Source organism: Serinus canaria, chromosome 5 (genome assembly GCF_022539315.1).
Source record: "Serinus canaria isolate serCan28SL12 chromosome 5, serCan2020, whole genome shotgun sequence".
Lineage (NCBI taxonomy): Eukaryota > Metazoa > Chordata > Aves > Passeriformes > Fringillidae > Serinus > Serinus canaria.
Window position 1 is genome coordinate 18,441,812 of NC_066319.1, and position 18,668 is coordinate 18,460,479.

An 18,668-nucleotide genomic window follows, 5' to 3' on the forward strand; every position below is an offset into this window, starting at 1 on the left:
TTAAAAGTAAATAGGTATTTCAGATGACATGCTGCTTTTCATTTTATTTTCAGTGTATGTTCTGCTGAACTGACACTTTTCTTCCTAGCAAGTTATTTCTTTCCTCTGTTCATGTGTTATATTTGTTGCAAAACAGTCCTTAGTATTTATGCAGTTGTCAAGCTATTGAATAGAACCTATTAACAATATTATACAATTTTTTTTTTGTCGTTGTAGGAAGAAATCTGCTTCATCTAATTCAATGCTAATTCAGTCCTGCTAATCTGCTAGTACTGTAGATTGAAAGATTTTTTTGCTGTTGCCAGGATACCCTGTAATGGGCAAGAAGCCTGAGAGAATACAAAACGTTCTGATTTTTTAACTTTTAAAAACTTTTGTGTTTTAACAGGTAAGAAACTATTAAACTTCACATACAGCAGTAGATTTAGCTTCTGCATCTATAAAGTCTTATCCTAAAGCACACAGAAACCACTTAAATTTTAAGATTTTAATGTCCTTGATGTCCACTAAAATCACCTAATTTTTTAGGTTCACATTTATCACTTTCTAAGCTGCAGTTCCTTCTTCAGTTCAGGCTTTGTGGTCATGCCTTCTCTTTTCTTGCAGCTTTTTTCTGACTGCTTTCTAGCTGGCTGATTCTAACTTTGTCTTTTAACCTACCCTGCTCTTGCACTATCTTATTCACCCTGCTTTGGGGGAGAAATCAATCAGGGGTGTTCCAGACACACAGTTGTGAATATTCTGTTTGTTATACCATGTTTTCCTTTTGTGCCAGGAAGTGTGTCTGCTGCCCAACGTTTTTGAAAGAGTTTGAAAGCAAATGTGTTCATGAACTGACATAGGGTAGATATGAGTAATGATTATAGATTATTATACTGAAGTAAAGCTGTCTTCTGCAACTGAATTTTTTGGTACTAAACTTCATGTTTCAGTGCAAAAGTGTCTTCTGGGTAGCTATGCATCGTTGAGCTTGCGCTTTATGTTTTATGGAATCGTGTGCATTTCTTAGTGCAGTAATATCTTTATTTTCATTTTGAAGCTAATTGGAAGAATTCAGTGTAGGAAAAATCTAACAGAATTCTGTGACCAGTAGATATTTTAAATTTGTAATTGGCAGATGATGTGAATTTATTGCAGGTAATTAAGATCTTTATTTATTAACACTTAGTTACCTGTGGTTGGAGATAGTGTAGGAATTGATGAGGATATAGTTGTTGCTTGGTATGAAATTGGTCTTGTAAATTCACTGGAGACTGTAGATTTCGCCTGATTTTTGTGCTTCTGTTGAACAGTTATGAACTCTTCAGTTTTGGGGGATTGGTGTCTTGGTATAAACTTGAACTACCTTGAATTTATTTACACACTTCATGTCAAAGCTATAGATTATTGGGGCGTTCCGTCATAAGGGGGGGGTGCATATGCACATGATATGTGTGTGTGTATATATATATATATATATATATATATAATGAATTATTTAAAAAATTATAGGATGACAGAGTAGTTAGGGTTGGAAGGAACCTCTGGAGAACGTGTAGTTCACCCTCTTGCCAAGGCAGGGTCACCTAGAGCAGGTAACACGGGAGCATATAGGTGGGGTTTTGATTGTCTCCGGACCTCCCTGGGTTCCGGTGCTCTGACACCCTCAGTGTCAAGAAGTTCTTCCTTGTGTTGAGGTGGAATTTCTTGTCATTTAGTTTATGGCCATTGCTCTTTATCTTGTTGCTGGGCACCATGGAAATGAGTCCAGCACCATCATCTTGGCACCCAGTTTAGATATTTGTATGCAAGAGATGCTCTCTCAGTCTTTTCTTATCTGGGCTAAAGAGGTCCAGCTCCTACAGTATCTCCTCATCAGTGATGCTCCAGACCTCAAGTTCATCATTGTGGCCTCTGCTGGAGGCAGAGGTACTGGAGCTACCCCTCTTGAGTAGCTCCTTTTCTTGCTTAAACCATAGAGACTAGATTGGCCATAGTGCTCCCCTCCAGATGTGGCCTCCCTAGGGCTGAATAGAGGGGTAGGATCAGCTCCCTCCACCTGCTGGCCACACTTCCTGATGCACCCTAGGGATACCATTCTTCCTCCTGGCCACGAGGGTACACTGCTGACTCTTTCACAGATGTGTTTTTATAGTTCTCATCTAGATAGGTGTGCAGCTGGGACAGATAAATAAGGGTAAAAGTGTTTTCACTTCACTTCTTAACTGTTCTGTAGCAATAGCAGGCTCTTCCTTCTCATGTCTAATAGGGGAGTGGAAGTCCCTGCTTAAAAACTTGCCTCAGTAGGAGGTGGCCCATTGTTCAAGAGCATGTTAGGAGATCACTGTCTTCATCCAGTTTTCTGGCATGTTTTTCTCACAGTCAGGGAAAGATTGCCACATTGCATTTCTCTCAAGAGGATGTAGTTACCCTCTGAAAGTGTAGTAGTAGCTAGCAGAGGAGCATACCTGCTGTGAATGAGTATAGTGTCTGGAAGGAATCCTGGCATGACATCAGGAGGCCACTGTGGCACCAGTGTATGTGACCAGCTATGGCTATCCTGGGAGCTGGGGGGGCTGTGGCCTGAGAGATGTGCTCATGTGGGAGGAGGAGGCTTGGGTAGACTGAGATCCCCTTTTCAGGGATCACTCCGCTGTCCCTGCTGCACAGGGACTGCCCTCGGCCTCCCCTCTTGTGCCTAAGCTTCCGCCTGCTCTTTGTCCTGTGTCTGGGCTCCCCTGCATGAGACAGTGGCAGCAGTTTTGCAGGAAGGTCAGAGATCCTTGGTAACATCCCACTCTGGGCCCAGCAGTGACTGAGAAGAGGGTGAAGCATCCAGAAATCTTGCCATAAGGAATGAAGTGCAGCCAGCCTGCGCAAGATCTCCAGCCTTCCATGAAGGAATTGTTGGTTGGTTTTGTTTCCTTTTCAGTATCTCTTCTACTTTGTTGCACCCGTGGACTAGGAAGGAGTGTGCATGGTATTAGAAATATGTATTAAACTGTTGAGGTAGAGGTGTTTCTATTTTGTCTTCTGTTTAATTCCTATTAATTTCAAACCATTTATTCATTCCTTTCTCCACAGAGTTTCTTTGAAACTTCGCTAGCTTATTGTAAGTAATGAAGTATTTCTTTTCCACTAGGTCTCAGGTTTGTGACGTGAATAGGCTGTTCTGATGCTGAAGAAACTGCTGTGTGTTTTGTTTTCACTTGAGACTTGTATTCAGTGTCAAATTGATCTTACATTTTGTTTAAGAAATGTAGCAACTGTACCATGAAAGTTTATTATTGCTTTTATTTTTTTTTTTTTTTTTTGTGATTGCTGGGTGTAATTGTAAAGTACTGTAATTAAATCTAGATTTTGAACACCAGCTTAAATCTTTCTAGCTAATAGTACTCAGTGAACCTCACTGCTCTGATTGAAAATAAATTTATTCCAAATGGCTTAGGACAGGCAGTTGTAGACAGCAAGTTTACAATGGGTAAACTCTGGGTTGTACTCTGCTGAGTACAACAGGCAGTTTAAAAAGTAGCAACTAGAGTGTCCTATGTCATTTTTGTTCACTGGTAATTCTCTTCAGCTCTAAATTTTTTTCAGAGGTACATTCATGCTTAGTTTTGTTTTGAACAGATGGTTCACCTTCAGTGTCAAAATTAAGCACTTTATAAATGCTAGCACAGTGTCTTATTTACTGTCCATTGACTGGAGAAAGAGACCCTCTGCCCTAAACTGCAATCTCACTAAACATACCTAGATAGTAATTAGGTGAGGTTATGTGAAGCTGGCATGCTTGGCATTTGAAATAAATTTCTTAATGTGTTTAAAGGTCTTAGAAGATAATCTTCCAAAATTTTTCATTATAAAAGATTAATAAATTATCTTTATTATTACTTTATCCTAACTTAAGCTTACCTAACTCTTCGGTTTTTAGGATCAAGGGATTCTTAGCATTGGAAATGCTTTTATCATTAAGAAGTGCAAGACCATCCTAAAATCAAGGACTCCTTTGATGGTTGCTCTCCTTGAATCCAACAACTAGGTTGGCTTTTGCTAGTTGCTGCACAGAAATTATAAATTCTGATTTGCTGAAGTAGGCTGCATCACTTAAGATGTGTTTCAATTGTGGAAATGTTTGTTGGTGCAAAAGTAACTAATTTTCTTTTCCATCTGTGTTCTTGAACTCTATAGTAAGAAAATACAGTAGTGCACGAAGAAAAGTAACAGATTCTGAGTTTTTTTATAATGCAGTAATTGTTACAACTCAACATGTAGCATTTCTCAGAATTTCACATACTGCAGAATCTTCAGTTTGACGGGAAGTTTCTCTTTCTTGAAAAATGGAACTGGGCATTGCAGTAAAATCTGTGAAATTCCTACCTGGTGCTCTGTGTATATGCCTTTGTTATCTATGTAGTTATCGGGTAAAGAGCCTTCAGCTGGCTACTGAAATCCTTCTGGTTTTCCTTCTGCACTGGTCTAGATGCCCCTGTCTGCTTGGACCTGCCAATACTCACTTTTGTATGGAAATCTGAGGTACTGAGTTGGAAGGAAGTCAGTGCAAAACACTATTCTCATGTTTGTTTAACCTAAGTAGGATGCTTAAAAATTCAACTCAAAGGAACAGCTTACTTTAGTTTTTTTATTTACTGAGAAGACTTCTGGATGCTTTCAAGACTTGTTAGTCTGTTTTGTAAAAGGTTCAGTATAGGAGACGTTGTCCAAAATTAAACCATATTCTTCTCTTACTGGAACTCACATCTTGGTCTGGTAGCTTGGAAACACCAACGTGTCTCTTCAGGAAAGGTGTGTGACAGCTGCCATCACTTGAAGCTGCAGAGAGACTTTGTGATACAACTGTTGCCTCCAAAAAGAGCCACTGATTAGTTACTGTTAAAAATACTTGTGTGGCTTTCTTTCCCTGTAACAGATAGAAGAATTAATTTTCATTCTTGATCTGAAAGGATTATTTCTAAGCATTATTTCTTCCATTTAGCACATAATAAAAGTAAGAATTTCAGTAACCTGTGTGCTAGCAATTGAAAGCAGCTTTCTTTGCTTTGTTGAACTTTTTTTTCTTTTCAGATTTAAGTCAAGTGTTTATTACATGGAATTGTATTCAGCATTCATTCAGAGAAGAATTGGTTAACAATATTAATTAAGAAAACAAAGCAATATTTTTATGAATATTAGATATTACTCAGAATCTTGAATTGTCATAAATTGAACTTGCTGATCAAGTTCATGTAAACTTTTGTAAGTACTGTTTAATGAACTGGTTGTCAGTCTTGCTTACTGGAAACTTTCAGAGATTGTAGAAAACTAACATGTTACAAAAGACAGTCAAATACATGCAGCATCTTTACCAACTTCTAACAAATTTTGTCTTTCCACCTATGAGTTTTTAACATCATCTTGGATTATTTTGCTTCTTGTAGTTTCTAATCTTATCTCATATTTGGAAGTCTTTTGTATCTTGCATTAAGTCCAAATGTCTTTTTCTGCTCTGGCTGAAAGTGAAGTAACATTGGGAGTAATACAATCCATTTGATCTATTGAGTTTTTTGTAAATTTGCAGGTATTGAAGTTTTGGAAGGAGCACACTTGTGAGTTTTGGACAGAAGGCCTAATGCTGACTGTTAATGGGACTGAAATTTGAAAAAGCATGGTGATGATTCAGAACTGGTAGATTTTGGGAGGGAGGGTAGAACAGTAGGCTTTGAGAAAAATAGCAATCACATATTTTGATTTTAAAACTTCCAATCAAAACTATGCTAGGCTGATTCTAGATTATTGTCAGTGATAATGCCTGAGAAAATTCTCTTCTCTTCAGGGTTCCTTGACTTTCCCTTTGGCACAGTTTATGTTGTTTATTTTTCCTTATTTCAAAGGACCTGGGCTCCTGTTGAGAAGTGATGGAATAATCTGTGGCCGGCACCTGACATATTGAGGGAGCAGCCCCTAGAGGAGCTTGCCTGGGAGACAGTTTGTGAAATAACACAGTAACATGTTTGCAGTAGTACGCCTCTTTTTTTGTTATTGCTCTTTTCCATTGTTGAATTTCTCTTGAAATAACTGACTGAGAAATACACTGAAGCTACTGAAATGAGCGTTAATCACTACAGAGGTATTCACATCTCGAATTAGCATTTTCAGTGGTTACTTATGAGCATGGTACTTTCACTAATTGGGGCAAGGGGAGGGATTTGATCTACTTTCTAGAGGTTTAAAAATCCCAATCAAAAAATATCCTCTGGCTTTAATAATGCACTATTTTTAATCCTTACAGTAAGTTTGTGTGTAGCTTGCATTCCCCACAAGCTAGTGTTTTTCACAACTGTATAAGTCGATTTAAGCTAATATGTAAGATCAGGTGTGTTAAACCCTTGCTTGAACGTTTACTAATACTTCTAGTACAAAATAGGTTTTTTTTCTGCTTCCTAATCATTTAATACTTGCATGGGATGTTAGATTAGTACCAGTACTGCAGTCAGATAAATCTGTACATTGCCTGATTGGTTTTGTTTGAACCCCACATCTTTATAAACAGAAAGGTTTGTTATCTAGGGACAGTTATGAATGTTACAACTTCTGAAAAAAGGTCAAGCAGAGTAAGATGATCGGTATGTAGTGGTTAAAGCAACAATTAAAACCTTCAAAGCAATTAAAATGTCTCCATAGTGAATATACCAAGCTTTATAATATTTAGACTGAATACTGAAAGTTGTGCTAGTGGAAAGATTGTGCACACAAAGGTTTTGCTAGATCCTTGAGGTTGTTTCTGTTTCCAAACTGCTCAATTACTAAATTTGACACAATGCTGTTTTAAGTAGCTGTAGTATGGATGCTGAATCAATTTCAGCTTGGAAGTAAGTGCTTACATGCTGCCTTTTAGCTGCAAAAGAAATGGGTATTTCTATTCTGTATTTATGGGGTGTTTTGAGTGTATGACAACAGTATAGTTGGATTATTGCCTTTAAGCTTGCTCCTGTATACAGCCTACAGTTTACAGAAGTGTTCTTGCCAAAATAATATTGTTCACTGAAATTCCCTGCCTTAACTACATGTCCTCACAGCTGATATTGCTAATGAACAGCAGTAACTAATATATTGATTTAATCTTTCACATTTGGAAAATATTTACTAAAGGAGCAAAAGGAGTCTTTCTTTAAGTGTGCTGCACAAAACTACTGCTTTCAATTGTAAGGAAAGGAAAGTTTTTCTTACTGTGTTCTAGTATCTCTTTTCAGTCCACTTAAAATCTGCATTCATATAAATCCAGTAAATACCGTGTCAGAGGTCAAATGTCATTTTAAAGCCCCGTTTTCAGGGCTGGAGGGAAATGAAGTGTTTGTATGGAGCTTAATGAGAGGTGAAAACAAGAATGTATTGGATATATTGTAAACTGAAATACTCTTTCTGATAGCACAGTTGTCTCAGTAGCAACTGTTCGAAAGGTGTCTTAGAGAAACAGAATTAATACAGAGGTGCCAAAGCATTTATAGCAAAAAGTGAAGTTGTTCATTCTTACAGATCTGTTACAGCCTCTTAGAGTGTTTCAGTGGCTGGGGCCACTGCCCTTGACATGTTTGTGTAGCACACCTTGGCCTTTGATATTCCTCCTCTGTCAAGTTTGTGGAGGCAGGGACAATTAGTGTAGTGTTGAAATTAGCTCCTGCACTCTGTCGTGTGCTCCCTGCAAGCCAATTTTTTTAAAATTCCTCTGCCTTTATAGATGTTTTCTTCAGTGGTTGGGGTGGTATTTCAGTGCAGTTATTCTCTGTCCATTTCATCTTCACCCAGCTCGATTAATTGCTGAGCTAATAGTTCTGAATCTCTGACTCAGTGTGTAGATTAAAAGCAAGGAACGGGAAAAGCAAATTTCATACCCATTTCTTTAATGCAAATTAGCGTGTTCCTTTCATGTAAGTAAAACCCTGCCTAACTCTTACCTTTGGATGTTAGAATAATGACTACTGCTGATATACTGCTGTTCTTCTTACACAGACCAGCATGTTTTGGAAATTTGATCTCCATTCGTCATCACACATAGATACACTTCTAGAGAGAGAAGATGTAACACTGAAGGAATTGATGGATGAAGAGGATGTTCTACAGGAGTGCAAGGCTCAGAATCGCAAACTTATAGAGTTTCTGCTGAAGTCAGAATGTTTGGAAGACTTAGTTTCATTTATTATTGAAGAGCCACCTCAAGACATGGATGAAAAAATTCGATATAAGTAGGAAAACTTTTGGTGGTGGGGGAGATTTGGAAGGTGGAAAGAGGACTAAATAAATCTAGTTAATTTGATAGTGTGAATCTCTGTGTACTGGTGTATAGTACAGTATTGGTGTGTTTTAGATTAAGTATGTTTTTAAGAGGCTTCATGGAACTTCTAAGGAAATAATTCTAATATATGCATCATTTTCAAATGGAAGCTTCTTATCCACAAGTGCTTCCAAAACCAGTTCATGTCCAGAGAAATTGCTAAAAAAAGGTCCAACCAGGACTCACATTAAGATTCCTGTAGTTGTGTTTCAGAAAATAGTTGAATGAAAAACCCTTTTTGGGTAGTATAACTTTCTTTTGTTTATTTGTAAGAGGTTTTGAAGATGCCTTTTAGAAGATCCATGATACTCCTTGGAACAATGTCCTTAGAGTCCCGATACTGATATTTTCCTTTCCAGAGTATGGCCCTGACTTCTGGCTTGATGAGAAGGTTCAAGCTCAAAATCTATCTAGCAGTTTGTAGAAAAGCACTTCTGCTTTTGGCCTAATTTAGTGTTGTCTGTACAGAAAGGTGCTTATTTCTTAAAATGGTGTGTTAAAATAATGTGAAATAAGTTACACTCTTAGTTGCTCAGAACATCACGATTTCTTAAAAACCAAGCCTCCAACCAAGTAGAGTTGGAAATTGAAGCACATAAGAAGTCAGTACTTGAAGAGATGGGTTTAACAATAGATCTTGAAATGAAAGCTTGCTCTTTCCTTTTTCAACTTCCCTGCTGGTGTTCTGTTCCTACTGAAGATTGAAGTAGTACCCTTCTTAAATGAAAACAGAGTTTATAGGCTGAATGTGCCATTTTATTACTTTGTGTTAATTTGCTACTTTAGTGTAGACCAACCCTGCTTGAAAATTGAGTCAGATGCATTACCAGGTTCTGAATTCAGAGCTGGAAGTATGAGAGTTCCAAAGTATGAGTGATGGATTTTTCTTCTTTTCCCCAGATACCCAAACATATCCTGTGAGCTGCTTACATCAGATGTCTCACAGATCAATGATAGGTTGGGAGAAGAAGAATCCTTACTTCTGAAACTGTACAGCTTCCTCTTAAATGAATCTCCTCTAAACCCACTACTGGCCAGTTTCTTCAGCAAGGTGTTAAGTATTCTTATCAGCAGAAAACCAGAACAGGTAACTATTACTACAGGTAACAGCAGACTCACCAATTTTACAAGTGCTCTGATAAAGCTGTGGTATTCAGCAATTCTTCTTTAAGGTACACAATTGAGGGATAGCAGCAGTGTCAAAAGAGGGCATTCAGGTTCCACCCTAGCTGAAGACACCCATTATGCACATGATTAAAAAATACTCTTGGATGAGTAGGATGTATTTGATTCAGATTTGCCTGAGCTTTTTATGCAATCAGTGTTGAGTGCCTACTTTTTGGCTTAGCTCAGTGTTTTATACGATCATATTTGCATTTATTGCTGTTAAAAGCAAATGTAAATTACTTGAATCAGTGGTAGTGTTCCTGACTTGGTGTGAAGAATTATTTGGAGAACGATTGAGAAACATTTGGAGTCTTTGTTCAGAAATGCTCTTGTGCTCAGTGTATGTGATTCAGTACTGCAAACAGCTGCAATGATTTGACTCTCAAACCTGAGGTGCTGTTTGTACTAAGAGTTTTGCTGTGTTGAGCTTTGCCCACTAAGCAGAGACGAGACCCAAAAAGAAAACCTGACTCTGCTTTGGATTATAAGTAGGTTATGGTGAGCAAATTGGGTTTGAGAGGAGACCCAGGACACACTGCATGTAGTATGGGTCTGCCCTGTGCCTAGGTTTTATTTTATCTTGTCATGTATTGCAGGCTTTAAGTGGCAGAAGCGTTTAAGAAGTTCTCATCTCTTTTGTCAGTTTGATAGGAGAGGGAAATGAAAAATGATTGATGTAATTTATCATGTAAAATATATGAAGCAAATATAAGCTTACTTTTTCATTTCCAGATTGTAGATTTTTTAAAGAGGAAGCATGATTTTGTAGACCTCATTATTAAGCACATAGGGACCTCTGCTATCATGGACTTGTTGCTCAGGCTACTGACTTGCATAGAACCTCCGCAGCCCCGGCAAGAAGTGCTAAATGTAAGTAAAATATCGCAGAACTTACATCTGACATGTGTGACCTCTAAGCTGGCTTAACTTCTGCTGGCTTTACTAAGTTTATTTCTTGAATATGCTGAAATTAGATGTTTGGGGTTTTGTTTGTTTGTGGTTTTTGTTAGTTTGTTCTTGGTTTTGATTTTTTTTCTGAGCTGCCAATATTTTTCCAGTGAAATCCTACTGCTCGGGACAACTTAGAACCTGAGTGGCTGGTCTCTTCCCCAGTCTTTGGTATCTAACTTAGATCTGACAGATGCAATTTTTAAATTGTTTTGAACCTTATGAAACACACTTCGGCATCAAAGTTTGTTGACATTAACCTAAGATCTTCTTTTTTACTGGGGCTAAGAAATGCTGATTTTACTTTTTTTCTGAAGTACTGTTAATCCTTATTTAGAAGTATTGACATTATGACATGTAACAGTTGTCAAAAGGCTGCTTTCAATTCCATGAGTTCATTTAATTAATTCACTTGGGAAAAATTCTTATTAAAATCCACAAACTTTTTTACAGTGGCTGAATGAGGAGAGAATCATCCAGCGGCTTGTGGAAATCGTACACCCATCTCAAGATGAAGATGTAAGTACTGATGATGCCTTGGACTGGCTACCTAGAACAGAGGCTAGACAGAGTTGGAGACTCAAGTGGGCGTTTATTAACCCTTTAATAGATAGACTTGGGCAGTGCAGGAGCCTTGCAGAGGCTATACCCAAGATGGATGTAGGTCACAAGTTTTCTCAGACAGATGTAAGTTTGGTCTATTTGCATATCAGAGGTTAGTTGTCCAATTATAGCTTCAGGTAATGAAGTCACATTGCCCTGGTTTGCTTCTCCCACCAGTTAGCTTTTGTTTATACTTTTCAGGCTTGAGGCTGTGATGGTGACCTTGGTTCTCAGGCCTGGAAGGATTTTGTCTAACCAAATTGTGGAGAGCTTACTAACTCTCGATATGAAGTTCAGTTACACCCTAATGCAGTACAGGATCTGAAAAATATAAAAGCTAAAACTTAAGGCTTTACTGGCACTCCCCTGGGTCTATCTGTTCAGCTGTACAACATGGTGTTAGAACTTTTACTGTTTTCTGCTTACTTTTTTCAGTAATCTGATTTCTGTATTAAGTGTGGTTATTTTAGGAAGGTTATGTGGTTTTGTCCACCTCCCTGCCCCCTTTTTGAGATCCGCCTTAGGCGTACTTGAAGTTGTTGGAAGATTCAGCTCTCATGTTTTGCCACCTTTATGTTGGAAATACATTCTTGCCTCATGCTTCAAGATTTTTTTTTTTTTTTGGTTAAGGGTTAGTTACAGCATGAAACTACTACTGCCTGAATGTTTTTTGGGTAGAAGAGCTCTTGTTCATGTTGAAGTTTTCACCTTTTTTAACTGAAAAATTAGAGTCCAGCATGTTATTATTTTGTAGTTCAAAGTGCTGTCTTCTGTTTCAGAGGCATTCAAATGCATCACAGTCACTCTGTGAAATCATTCGTCTAAGCAGAGACCAGATGCTACAAGTACAGAACAGTTCAGAACCAGATCCACTGCTTGCAAGTTTAGAGAAGTAAGTTGGTGTGAATTTTTGATTTTATTCTCATTTCATAAGAACCTAGTTTTTAAGTTTTGCCCTTGAAAACCTTCAGAAATGGCAAGCTCTTTTCAGGTTAGTTTTCTTGACTACCCATCTTTTGTTTGTGTAATGAAAAATAACTTGGCAAATAAGCAGAGGACACCTGGCGGATTTTCTAGTGGTGGATGTGGGAGAGAAGTTGTGAAGTTGTCTCATTAAATTATTTCCTGTCCTGCCCAATTGAATGGTATCTTATGTCTGGAGGTCAGCTTGATACTGTGCAGACTAAATATGAGAAACTTCAGCTTTGTTCTGTTACTTGTTTTAAGTTAATCTAAGTGTATGTTTCTGCTAGAAAAGATTCTCCTGTATTCCATTTTCCCTTTTTTTATGTGGGCAAATGGGAGTTACTTCTGCTAACAGCTGTATCCTGAAGTGGTTTTATCCGTTACCAATGCTTTTCTTTTCAGACAAGAAATCATAGAGCAGCTTCTGTCTAATATTTTTCATAAAGAAAAAAATGAATCTGCAATTGTCAGTGCAATCCAAATCCTGTTGACCTTACTTGAGACAAGACGACAGACGTAAGTGCTATTATTTCACTTGGTTTATGCCTGCAGTAGCAAATGCCTTCCTTGTGCTTGTGACCAAACCATTTCTGTGACCTGTTGTAGCCAAAGGAGTAAAAATGCAAATCGAGTGAGTGTGGTTGGCATTACTACACTTTCACCAAAAGACTGGTCCTTTTGCCGCTGTTCCTAGTGTGAGTACCAATAGATCAGATTAAATACATTTCATCAGTTGATTTCTGGATACAGGGAATAGAGTGAATAGGTATAGTGCAGTGACTGAATTGACTTTTCAAAAGTTACTTGTAGTACTGTTGCAACTTAATTTGAAGAAACTGCTGAACAGATCTCTCTGATACATTCAACTTGCATTGTTTCAGATAGACAAATGAAGCTCTTTATCTGCTTTAATAAAACAAATTAAAATGTAATTTTTAATCTCAAGACTATTTTGGGAATTTCAAGCACAATACTTGAAATACTAGAAATACTAGGGCTAGTGTTTGGGAAAATCTCTTGTTCAGCCATTATGTCACACTTAATTTTTATGTGTGTGTAACCCTAGGTTTTTGCATTTTTTACCTCTGTTATTTTCACATCCTTTCAGAACTGTTACATACCTCAGAGATGTTTTACAACTAGTTTTGGTACTAATTATCAAATTTTGCTTATGTGCATTTTAGATTTGAAGGTCATATCCTGGAGATCTGTCCTCCAGGCATGAGCAATTCCACATATTCTGTCAACAAAAGTGTTTTAGAAGCCATAAAAGCACGACTTTCATCCTTCCATGAGCTCCTACTTGAGCCTCCAAAAGTAAGTGAAATCTTGTGTTAACAGATTAATTGAAGCAAAACTTAACCATGTGTCTGTTTTAGGCAGATTATAATAAACAAAACCCAGTCTGACAACTTTCAGGCAAGTACCCAGGCTACTTCCTTAGCCTGTTGTGAGCTTTGGCTCAGGCAGACAGTAATAATGAACAGCAGTGCTTTGTGCTTTTCCAGCACAAACTTGGTTTAATTAGCAAAGTAACCTTGGAGCAGTTACTTCTTCCTCAAAGCAACAAAAAGAGATGTGCTATGTATTTTGTGCTTGGAAATCCAGTCTAGATAGGAAACACGGACTGTAGATGCTGCAGTTGTTTGGAACTTTGGAGTGGCCCACATTAGGCTCGTGCAATTCTCTTGACTTTCCCAGGACCCATGTAAATTAGATCCATGACATATCTCTGCACCCTAGGCATGTTAAATTCCTTGGGCTTTTTAACTGATTTAAGCAACTTACCTCTGTTATGCTCTTGCCAAAGATAAAAAAAATGTATAAATAGAGGGTTTACCTGTGATCCGTTTGTATTTTCTACTCACATTTTCACTGGCAGAATTTCAGTTGGGGCACTGCACCCTGAACTGGGTGCTGCAGATTTTAACGGAGAAATGAACGTGAAATTGTCTTTAAATATATGAAATTAGGGTTGCTCTGGCATTATAGTGTATTTATACTGTCCACCTAGCTGTTCTGTGTATATTGTAGTAATGTAGAATATAGCTGGATTGAGTGAGAATTATTTCTGAGGAACTATCTCGTAATTACTGTCAAGGCTGAGTAGACTTCATCTACTTTGAGATCCTGTCTGTAGTTAGCAATCATTTTTTTACCAAGTTGTAGCTTTCATGTGACTGGTTTTAGTGCTTCCTGTCTGTGGAATTAAAATAAGCTACTGTGTTTGGGATTAAAAATAGGGGGTTTTTTGCAGGATGGAGGTAAGACAGTTGCTCAAGGACTAAATGTATCTATTTTTAAGCACTACTCAGCTATTGTATGTAGAAATGATAAACTGAAATTTTAAAAGATATTTTAATGGGTTTAATATATAAACTTTTTTCTTTTTCAGAAAAGTGTCATGAAGACAACCTGGGGCGTACTGGATCCACCTGTAGGAAACACACGTTTAAATGTAATTAGATTAATATCTAGCCTTTTACAGACAAATACAAGCAGTGTGAATCAGGAGCTTATAGAACTGAACAGCATAGGAGTCATACTGGTAAGAACGTTATGCTGTCTTCATTTTTATGGATTGCTGTTAAGATCTTGTCTGCTTTTTCTGACTCTGCAGATAATTTTCCAGTCTAACTTATTTTCCTGCCTAACTTTTCGTATTGTGATGTCTATTGCTTGGTTTAAGAAACTTTTAATACTGGATTTTCCTGTTAATCTGAGGGAAGTGTTTCCTTCTGACCACTTGAATGGTTCTTACTTGCTAAACCTTCATATATACATGAAGTGGTTTTCTTAATAAGCTTATTTTCAGCTGGAAGTTCTTGAGTTTTCAGCCATGTTCAAGGCTTCATTGCCATTTTCATTTTTTCTCTAAGTTGTTCCCTCAAAGCCCCTTTTTCTCACTTAATATATGGCCTACGAAATGGTATCTCAGCAGTGTCCTGTAAAGGAGCAGTTATTCTTGGTAGCTTGTACTCCTTCAAAGCAAGGTGGTGTACAACTAACTCAGTTACCTAACTCATTGCTCTTTGCTGATGTGAGTATGTACTTTGAGTACTTCCTACCTCATACTTCCACTATAGCAGATGTATTATTTGTGTTTCGGTTCACCCAAGAAATCCAAATGTTGGTTGATTAAAAAATAACTGAAGCTAGTTACTGAATAACAAATGTAAACTTCTAAGTTGGCAGTTGCAAGCTTAAAGTGTAAATACCTTCTCTTCCCTGATTTTAGTCCAAATCCCCTTTTTCCTGTGAGTGATTATTAGAGTGTGTTTGAAATGTTTTCATCTCAAATTTTCTTCACAATTGGGTTTGCAGACAGGTACTAACTTTTACACAAATAGCTGACTTCACTGTAGCTGCAGTTTTTCCTTGATCCATTGTCTAAGGGAGTATAGACACAATGAATGCTTGCATGTTCTTCTAAATAGATTATTTTGTAAACTGTGTTCAAACTGAGGTTTGAACATACTTCTCTGTTGCAGGTTTTAAGTAAGAAAAAAATCATTGTAGCCATGGAAATGTCAGTGCTTCGTGCTGTTTGCTGAAACAACACATGTTTTTCTGGGCAGACTTGCCTTTAGAAAAGTTATGGGTGAATGTGATTAGTTTAAGAGGGCTGAAGATAGATTGAAGACCTTTAGCTGTACTTTGAATGAGACTAAAATTGTTCAATACTGTTCCAGTCACTGCACAAATTTCCAGAACTCACTACATTTTACCAGTGACAGCAATCATTTGAATTTTTCACTGAGTAGTCCAAAATAAGTAGACTTGACAAAAATCTTACTTGTGTTTAAGAGAAAAAAATATAGCTAAGCAGGAACTTGACTAAATGGAAGCTGTTTATTGTATTTCAACCTCAGTATCTGTCTTGTACTTTGTTAATAATCTTAAAGTGCTTCTAGATTATTCTAGATTATCTGAGGTGGTAGATGAAGGGTTTGAAACAGGTAGATACAATTTCTTAAGGAATCTCACTGAAATGAGGGGCACATTTATAGAAGGGTATTATAGACTAGGAGTGTTAAGTGAACTCAAAAAAGTCAAGGACTTCTAAGGTCATAAATAACACTTCTGACTGTGGGACTTTCTGGGCTGCAGCTGGCAGAAGAATGTAAGTAAGGGAGCATTATTTCTCCCTGTCTTCATAGTCTGAAAGTGCATTACTTGTGACCCCTGCAGTAAATCCAGTTAGTTGCATTCTTGTTCTGATCCAGTGTGGTATTCCTTGTGTTCAGAAAATGGCAAGCACAAAACTTACTGGTTTTGTGGGTCACAAATTTTGTCTTGTACAATAATACTTAGTGTAAAACTTTAAAGATTTCTTCGTGCGTAGTCATTCAGATGATTAGGTGGGTGAGACTGTTGGTTATAGTCAATGAAAAGGTCTTGGTTTCTGTAAAGCTTGGTGAATTTGTTTTTCAGGACATGTTTTTTAAGTATACGTGGAATAACTTTTTGCATACTCAAGTAGAAATCTGTATTGCATTGATTCTTGCAAGTCCTCTTGAAAACACGGAAAATGGCACAATTACAGATCAGGATTCCAGTGGAGACAATCTCTTACTGAAACATGTAAGTTGTGTTTTGCAAGTCTCTTGAATTTTCCTGTTTTCATGCAGTTATTTTTACATAAAATACACCCTTTTCTACCTAATGTATAGAATGAAAAAAAAGTTTTTCTGGTTTTACTTAAAATGTTAGTTCAGGGTGTTAAACCTGAAACTGCCATAGAGTAGAATTTTTTTTTTTTTTGTTGCTTCAAAGGGAGCATGGTGAAGAGCTGCAAGAATTCATTTTCACTGAAGTTCTTCCTAGTTTTAAGGCTTGAAATTGCTGTTTCAGTAGCTTTATGCTACTGCAACAGGTCAGCACTTAGAGGAGTAGAATTAATATAGGCTTATCTTTTAGGTTTCTGGTTGTGATCTGACTGCTGGACTTTGAACCCTTTAATGAAAGTATATATCCTGAATGTGAAATTAATAGTCTTGCAGACTTTAGTATCAACTGTAAAATGCATAAATCGTGTTCCATTTTACTGCTGCTAAGCATATTTTGCTTTTTTGACAGCTCTTCCTTAAGTGCCAATTAATAGAAAGAATACTTGAAGCATGGGAGATGAATGAGAAGAAACAGTGAGTAATTAGTTTCCTCAGTCCCTGCAATTGTCTAAATAAGATTTGAGTTGTGAAAAGAATGTATAACCAATTCAGAAGTGATCTAGTGAGTTCTAAAATCACTTGTATGTTAATATTTAAATTAAAGCTTTCTCTTGTACTTTTTGGTAGCATTCTAATTCTTTTTCCTGTAGCCATTTGGGAGCACAAGAGCTGTCATTCTTGCCATGTATAAGATATTACTATGATCTTTAAAGTTTACCCATGTTGAGTAAAAAAATAAACATACTGTAAGTTTTGAGGGGATACTTTTCCCTAGTATTCCCAAAGCAGTTGGGAATTACTTGTGAATACAACAGAGCATATCACATACTGGGGAGCATCTGACTCCTAAATAGTAAAAGTGAATTCCTCAGCAATAGAATACTTTCTAAAATTACGTGTGTAAAAGGATGTAAGCTTCAAGTAGCTAATACAGTATATTAGTATAGTAGAAACTGGTTTTGTAGCAGGAAAAAAACCCTCAGTTGTCACCTGAGGTGGTAAAATGTTCTCATGAAGGCCAAATAATTTTAGCTGTGGAGGTACTGAGCAGTAAATGTTAGTTCTGGCCTGTCAAAATACTGAATTGACTAGCTGGGCTAGTGCTGCTAGTTTGATGGAATTCCACTCATGAAAACATTTGTATCTGAAGTGAATCAGATAGTAAATATATGGCTAATGTAAGTGACCTGGAAATAAGGATGGCGAAGAGGGGGATAATAGAAAAAGGAATGTGCTAAATTTAACTGTAGAAAACATGTTCTCCTGAATGTCTTCCATTTTATATCAGTTCTCCTGAGGTTATAGAGAATTGCCAACTTTACTGGCAGTTAGATTCTTGTAGGAGAGAAATACGTAAAGTTTTCTCTGTAATTCCAACTGAAACTTAAGTTTTACTTGGATATGACTTCTTGATCCAGTGCTTACCATAAGAATGATTTAATTAAATGTTTAGTCTCATGTTTGGGAATACTAATGAAGAAAATAGTGTTTCAAACCTTAGGTAGTGCATTTATCTGGAAACAAACTTATAATGAATTCATCCTTTATCCAGTTTTGTAGAGGTGTGGCTCCAGCTGTGGAAAGATAAAACTTTAAGGGTACTTTTAGCTTAGATATTTCAGGAAATGGGTATTTTTTTTAGTCCATTTGTGTTCTGTCACTTAATGTTACTTCAAGCAGCTCTAGAAGCTTAAGGGTGACTGCTTTCTGCTGGTAAAGTCTGACCTAGTAAAAGTGGTTTGGTTCGCTGTGATTAATAAGCATTTGCTAGCGAAAGATACAGTTGCGTTCCAGACTTTCTGGCTAGGCAATGTCCAGTCAGTCTAGTTTGTCAAATAGAAGTGCTCTGTGTCATATCCTGTATTAGAAACTATAACCTTTGCTGTTATCATGTGCTGCTTATTTTGAATGTGCTTATTACCTAAGCAAGCTGTAAACTGTGGTAGTTTATTCATGATATCTTGCATAGACATAACATAATTTCAGTTGCCTCATATGTTAGATGATGG

At 37.2% G+C, this 18,668-nt stretch overlaps 1 protein-coding gene across 6 annotated transcripts in view; it reads left to right on the plus strand.

Moving 5' to 3' along the window:
- Positions 1–18,668, plus strand: part of PPP6R3 (protein phosphatase 6 regulatory subunit 3) — a 51,166-nt gene that overhangs the window by 13,620 nt on the left and 18,878 nt on the right. The window contains exons 2-13 of one of the 6 annotated variants that reach the window (XM_050975748.1): positions 217–388; positions 5,868–5,995; positions 7,984–8,216; positions 9,206–9,392; positions 10,205–10,342; positions 10,874–10,939; positions 11,803–11,915; positions 12,392–12,505; positions 13,174–13,306; positions 14,385–14,537; positions 16,424–16,573; positions 17,069–17,133. In XM_050975748.1, the coding sequence (XP_050831705.1) occupies positions 5,984–5,995; positions 7,984–8,216; positions 9,206–9,392; positions 10,205–10,342; positions 10,874–10,939; positions 11,803–11,915; positions 12,392–12,505; positions 13,174–13,306; positions 14,385–14,537; positions 16,424–16,573; positions 17,069–17,133 (1,364 nt within the window). In that variant the 5' untranslated portion in view covers positions 217–388; positions 5,868–5,983. Of the gene's footprint in view, positions 1–216; positions 389–5,867; positions 5,996–7,983; positions 8,217–9,205; positions 9,393–10,204; positions 10,343–10,873; positions 10,940–11,802; positions 11,916–12,391; positions 12,506–13,173; positions 13,307–14,384; positions 14,538–16,423; positions 16,574–17,068; positions 17,134–18,668 lie in introns of those variants that run through there. The other 5 variants (XM_050975749.1, XM_030240655.2, XM_030240654.2 and 2 more) reach the window with 5 other exon arrangements.